The following is a 6,494-nucleotide window of genomic DNA, read 5'->3' on the forward strand; positions in this document are numbered from 1 at the left end:
AACCCCCAGATTTTATGTACTTTGAAAATATATTTAAAAACATTAAAAATTCTATATTTAAAACATATATTATATGTTAATTAGTACACTTAAATAGAACTTGTATTTACAATAGGCTTCTGATGCGGTTAAGTTTTAATGCCAATTTTTTCAATAACATAATTATATAAATATACTAAAATACAATAAATATTTTTTTTTTTGTTTTACATGGTGAATAATATCTTTACCATAGAGAGAACAAGGCCACAGACATTTACTTACATTTTCAATGGGAATCACCATAAAAAAGCAACAGGCCTGCTGCCATGCATGAAACACTTCTGCCACAAAGAGACCACAGCAAGACTTTAAAAAACAAAACAAAACAGAACAGAACAAAAATGAAAAGCAACAGAGAGAGATTTTAACAAAATAAATCTTAGGTCAACGTAAACCACCAAGCATGTGACTGTGACGTGTCTTGTTGGGGAAGAGAGAGCCGGTGACCCCGCCAGTGCTGAATGCTGCTACTCAACCGCTTAACAGCTCTGGCCTTTGCTCTACTTTGAGGCTGTGATGGGAACTTTTGTTTGTTTTATAAGTTTGTCCCTCGGAAAGAGACTGCAAAAAATGAACATACAGCAGGTATTCCAAGTATTCATTACATGTTAAAAATAATTACAAAGATAGTATTTTCAAACAGCACAAAACATACCTATGCTACATAAAGTCTTCCTTCTCTTAAAGACAGGTATTCAGATGGTCCTGTAAAAGACAGGTCGTTCTAAATGAAAGACTGAACAGATAGAAATTAGTTGCTGATGGCATCTTCATCCCCGGGTCATGGTGGACATCCTCTTTTGCTTATCCCTCATCCTACTAAGATGCAGCAATTTCTTGAGGCTTTCTGATACTCAAGGACACTGGCGCAGGACGTCTTCAGTTTAGAGAGTGGGCTAAATGGGCTTAGCACTAATTTTCCCTGGGGTCCACTTTTCCCAAGACCACTACTCCAGGATCCCAACTTGACTTCTCCTGACCCCAGATGGCAGAGGTGAGGCAGGGGACCTCTCCCTGGACAGACAGGATGGACGGGAGGTCGCTGTGGCCTTCACCGGGAAGCAGAGCTCTGTCAAGACTGTCCTGGCCTCTTCCATCGAGCAAGGCACCTTCCAGCCTTCAGGGTCCCGGGTGTGCAGACACCTTCCCGAAGTCTCATCTCTGGACAAGGTTTTCTATCTGTAGCCTTGATCATCCAACCTGAGTTTTGGGGCCTTTTCCTGTCCCCTTCCCCCTTACCAAAAGTTCTCAAAAGACAAAACCCTGGTTTCCTCAAGTCTAATTTCAAAGCAGTAAGTGTTCACGGAGCAAACATCTATCTCATGGCGTCAACCTCAGGGTCACAACACCATATTTGGTTCTGCGCCTGCTCCAGGCTAATCCAGCTTTATGCAAAATGATCCAGGGCGGGGGCGGGAGTCAGCTTGAGCACGTCCTCCAGTGAGAACCTCTCAGCACGTTAGGTAATGTAGGCACTTAAAGCGCGAGGTCCCTGCAACTTGACATGTCATTCCAGAGCCACCTCTGAAGGGTCCTTCAGAGGCCTCCCTTTTGGAATGTCTCAAGTACCACTCGCCAGCCTCACCCAGACCTCGGGACGGCCACTCAGAGTCCTCCTGCACCGCCTGGAAGTGACAAGTCCGCTCCCCACAGCCTCCATGCGGCTGTTCAGTATCGTTTCACTGGCAGTGTAGACTCCTGCTCCAATCTAGGCGTTTTCTGGGTCCATACAGAACTCCACCTTTTGCTTCAAGACATTTTTAAGCCTTACCATAATTCTTTTTAAGACTTACTATGGTTTACCCTAATGTTTACCCCTCATAAAAAAGAATCCTTATTTTTGCGTGATTTTGTTATCCTTTTTCTCTTCTAAAAAGGGAAATCCCTGTTCTCCACGCTTACACCAGCTCCACGATGTGTCGAAGTTGTTCCCTCGTTCACAGCGGCGGGGGAAATATTTCAGAGCACGCACCTGATTTTTCTTCCTTGAGAGAAAACAAAACAGAGAGGACCAAGAGGGGAGGGGGCAAAGAATGTGCTGGAAGTCAAGGTAGGCCTCTCCACAGCAGAGCGCCCTGACCGCAGCCGCAGGGCGCCGAGGAGGTGTCCCGGGAAGCCGCGAGCCCTGCGCGCAGTCGCCTCTGTTTTATTCACTTTCCAGTCATCCGACTGCATTGCAAACATCTTTACAACAGACAAATGACTCTTTTCTCCACCAGAATAGGTACTGAAGGAATTCTTTCCCCATCCCTACTCCCTGTGGGAACTAAAAAAACAAAACAAAACAAACGGAAAAAACACAAAACAAACGAAAATATACCCCTCCCATGCCCCATCCCCTAAGCCAGTAACGCGATGACAACAGCACCTTGACATGTTTTAATTCCAACGCTATCAGAAGTTAAAAGCAGTAAAACAGATATTGTACTAACAGGAACGAAGATACTTACTGTCTAAAATGTAAACGGAATGTTTTGGTTCAAATTTTTGTTGGTTTTTTTTTTTTTTTGTCTGTTTTCTGAAAGAGGACAGTTTATTATCAATTCACAATTAAAGCAGCATGCAATTTATTATTATTTTTTAAACTTTTTACGTTTTCAATTCTTGGCAACGGCAACAAACCACAACATTATCGAGGAATGTAATGCAGATTTTTTAAAGTTGTGCGCGAAATGACTGTTTCCCTTCTGGTCATGGATCTGTCCAATAAACAGACTGTAGAACCACGGTACGGTAGAAACTCCATTTATACATGCAGTTCATAAAATTATTTTTTCTTAACTGAATAATTTACCCTGTTATGTATATATACAAATAGATAATTTTTGTCTCAATATAATCTATACAACATAAAGCCACTATCTTCCCCTTTTAATGGTCAATGTACATACACAGGAAGTGTCTATCCTTATGAACCGCCAGCCGATTCTCTTTTTGCTATCCATGGTGAGGGCCCGCACGTACGACTGGGTAGTTCGGCATTGGGAGTTCCAGTGCCTTTTGTCGATGCCCCTGCAGCCCTCCTTCGTGTAACCCATGGGGTTGCACTTGGTCTCATAGAAGTACTGCTTCAGCTGGCCTTTCGACACAGGGACCTTTTCCAGGACCGTGACCGTCCCGCCCGACATGTCCACTGCCGTCTTCTTATCCGCCGCGGTGACCCACTCGCTAATGCTGTCGCAGACGCTCAGCTCCCCGCGGCGGGCCGGGTCAGAGTGGCGCCGGACCCTCATAGACATGTTTGCAGCATCCAGGTAATTTTTGTATTCCTCCAGCAGAAAGAGAAGGGGAGGCTCCAAAGGCACTTGACTACTGAGCATCACCCGGGAAGTGTACAAGTCCGCGTCCTTACTGTTCTCTTCATCGGGCCGCACTTTCTGGCCCTCATCCAACAGGTCTTCTATCACGTGTTCGAAAGTGTCAGCCAACGAGGTCAGGCCTCTCGAGCCTGCCTTGGGCCCGTTCACGCTCTCCAGAGTCCCATGGGTCCGCACAGCTGGGTAGGCCAAGCTGCCTTGTCCTCGGGCGTTTGCTTCTTTCATGGGGGCAGCCTTCATGCAACCGAAGTATGAAATAACCATAGTAAGGAAAAGGATGGTCATCACTCTTCGCACCTGGTGGAACTGCAGGGAGAAAGCAGAGACAGGACACAAAACCGGTTAGGGTTTTCTCTGGCAGGGATGCCGTGCAGCCCATCTGACAGTAATTCCAGGGCATTTGGGAGGGTCAAGGTTTTTGACGTATTGGTGATAAACTCCAGCTGCACCAGACACAAGTTCATGTCAGCAGTGTGCTGGCGTGCTTTAATATAAACCAGAGACGGCCAGCGTTTGCCCCAAGATTTAGCATATAAACCCAAGATTAGACGGCTTCTACGCAAGTGAAAAAAATTGTGGCTTCAAGTTCTCCTCCTTCCTCCTACTTTAGCAGCTTTGCAGATTTAATTTTTAATGATCTCTGCTGTCACAAGAAACACAGTATCAGAAATGTCACTAAGCAACAACAGCAAATGTAATGGTAATTTTTTTTCGAGTGTGCAACATGTTCCTATCGCAGGAATGTGTGACGGGAACAGGAGTGGCCCAAGGGTCTGAGTGGGCCTCTCTAGCTATGCCGTGTCTAGGCCTGAGTGCACGCAGAAGCTGAAGTCAGGGAGCCATCAGGAGCCTCCACATAGACTATGTTCCTCCCATAGAGATAACCTACTAGACAGAGCAGAGAAGAAAGGTAATGTCATCGAGCCATCCTGTTTTACGGGCAAGGAAACCAAAGGCCACAGAGGACTTGCTTGCCTCGTGTCACGAAGAAAGTTTCTTAGAATTCGGGCTCCCGACTCCAGCTCCAGCATTTTTCTACTACACCTGGGTGGTCATAACTGAAAATGTTTTGCTTATTTCCAAACAAAAATCGTTTAATACACGTTGACTTTAATGATGTGTCTACGCCTGGGGCTGATATCATGAAAATAATGTGTCTGCCTAAGAGAGAATTAGAAAAGTCAGCCTTAAAAGGCACTGAAGTCAATTTCAAATGCCTCCCATATGCGGATCCACGTTCATCTCCACCAACCCTTGGAGGCCCTCACCCCTTGGCTTTTCTGGCGCATACACAGACCCATCTGAGAAACCTCAGCTTCTCTTTTTATGGGAAATGTGGTCCTGTATGTGTGTGTGAGTGTGTGAGAGCTGTGAGTTAATCGTACCTTTAAAACGCTGAGTGGCATTTTGCTCACTTTGGTATAGGCAGCTAGAGCTTCTTCCTGTGCTTTTGAAGTTTCCTGGGAAGTCCCTGAACAGCACTGCACAAAATTAATCTTTTCCCGTTTGCCAGAGGGTTGCAATACTCTAACTTTGGCTCTGCATCTACAGGCGTGCTCTGGGAAGCCAGTTAGGATGGATGAACAACCAAAATGAAAACATACCTACAGACCAGCCCAAGGTTACTGTCAGCTGGTGAAGAACTTCAGAATCACTTACCTGAAGCATCGTGCCCCTCAGGAGTAAAGAGGAGCACCCCCCAGCCCCGGCACCCTAACTTAATTCCTGCTTGTCAGTTGTGGAGCAAGGACTTACAAAAGACACACACATGCCGTAGTTGTTTTGCTGTCCATCAGTAGGAAAAGGGACTGTTTTTCTGTCCATGAAGTGTCACTGATTAGGAAGGCAACCTACCTCCAGTCAGTAGCTCCTACTGCAGAAACGGCTGGAAACTCTGCGAGCGAGGACCAAATGTGTCTGTTCTCCACTTTGATGAGATCACATTTTCTACCACTAAGAGACGTTATGGTCCTCCCCAAACACCAACAAATTCCCTGCTAGACCCTCACTTTGCACACACAGCAAGCACGCTCAGAACTGTGTGGATTGCACAATGGTCTCAGAGTAGGAAGTGCACGCTGGTTTGAATAAAATGCAGATGACCCACTCTGCTAATACCCGAACTTTTGTGAATATCCTGGCTTCTGCACCATCAAAGCAACGGTCCTCCACGGAGGTGTCTATTCTGGCAGGCAGCACTTACACCACTGAACGAAAACCCTTTCTCCTCGTGTTCCCAGTCCAAATTAAACCAACCCAAGGGATACCGCAAATGTAGGTCGAGGAAAGAATGCAAATTTAGAATATTTTACTCCAGCCATCTACATCGCACTGGTAGAGATTTGCTGTGCTCAGCTAGCTTTTAACACCGTATTTCATTAAGTCTCAGATATCATCATTATAAAACACACTCTTTTAAGTACCACGAAAAAATTAAAAATGCAGCCAATTAAACTACTGCTTTCTTTATCACTGATTACTGTTATTTCAGACTTATTTGGACACTTTTTATCATATATAACTTTTATGCATGTATAAAAAAAGAAAATTAAGCAAAATAAATGGGTTAATGTGATGACAACTGTGTTATGACTTTGGCACAGCCAACAATAAGAACGAAATGACGTCCACTTCAGACACGATCCAAGTTCAGGGATGTTAAAAATAAGAAAAAGAAAATGTGTATCTGAGAATTAATGAAACAGAGTAAGTTTAATAAGCATTTACTAAGTGCCCACACTAACTGCTTACAGCGGCCCAAGGTACCGAGGCATCTCAAACCAGAGCTGGCAAACTGTTTTATCATCAGTCCCACAGTAACGAGTCTTTTAATGATACCTTTTTCTATACTTGGCTTAAAGCAGTATCCTGCCTTTCACTGGTCTCATTCATCTTTTTATTAATAACTGTTTGGTTACAAAAGTAGTTAGTTCTTTATAGATCACTTTCTCATCAGTCCCACAGCAACTATTTCAGAGGAACAAATGGCCTCTGAGTGAATATTACTTCATCCTGAGGCCCAGTATCCCTCCAAGCTGACCAGCCGCACAGATTCAGTCATTAACCACCTGGTGAGAGAGCCCAACCCCCTCCCCCCAGCCCCGCCTGCCCCGTACGTGACACCTCTACAAGGCC

At 44.9% G+C, this 6,494-nt stretch overlaps 1 protein-coding gene across 1 annotated transcript; it reads right to left on the reverse strand.

Annotated features, from left to right (window-relative positions):
- Positions 1 to 2,900: 2,900 nt before the first annotated feature.
- On the reverse strand, positions 2,901 to 3,644 carry BDNF (brain derived neurotrophic factor). Its single transcript, NM_001081787.1, has one exon. It carries the CDS (start codon positions 3,642 to 3,644, stop codon positions 2,901 to 2,903), a length of 744 nt encoding a protein of 247 aa, NP_001075256.1.
- Between the last annotated feature and the right edge of the window lie 2,850 nt (positions 3,645 to 6,494).

The sequence above is a fragment of the Equus caballus genome, chromosome 7, assembly GCF_041296265.1.
Source record: "Equus caballus isolate H_3958 breed thoroughbred chromosome 7, TB-T2T, whole genome shotgun sequence".
In the NCBI taxonomy this organism is placed as follows: domain Eukaryota; kingdom Metazoa; phylum Chordata; class Mammalia; order Perissodactyla; family Equidae; genus Equus; species Equus caballus.

Coding starts and splice junctions, on each gene's coding strand:
- BDNF (NM_001081787.1), bottom strand. CDS start 3,644: ATGACCATCCTTTTCCTTACTATGGTTATTTCATACTTCGGTTGCATG.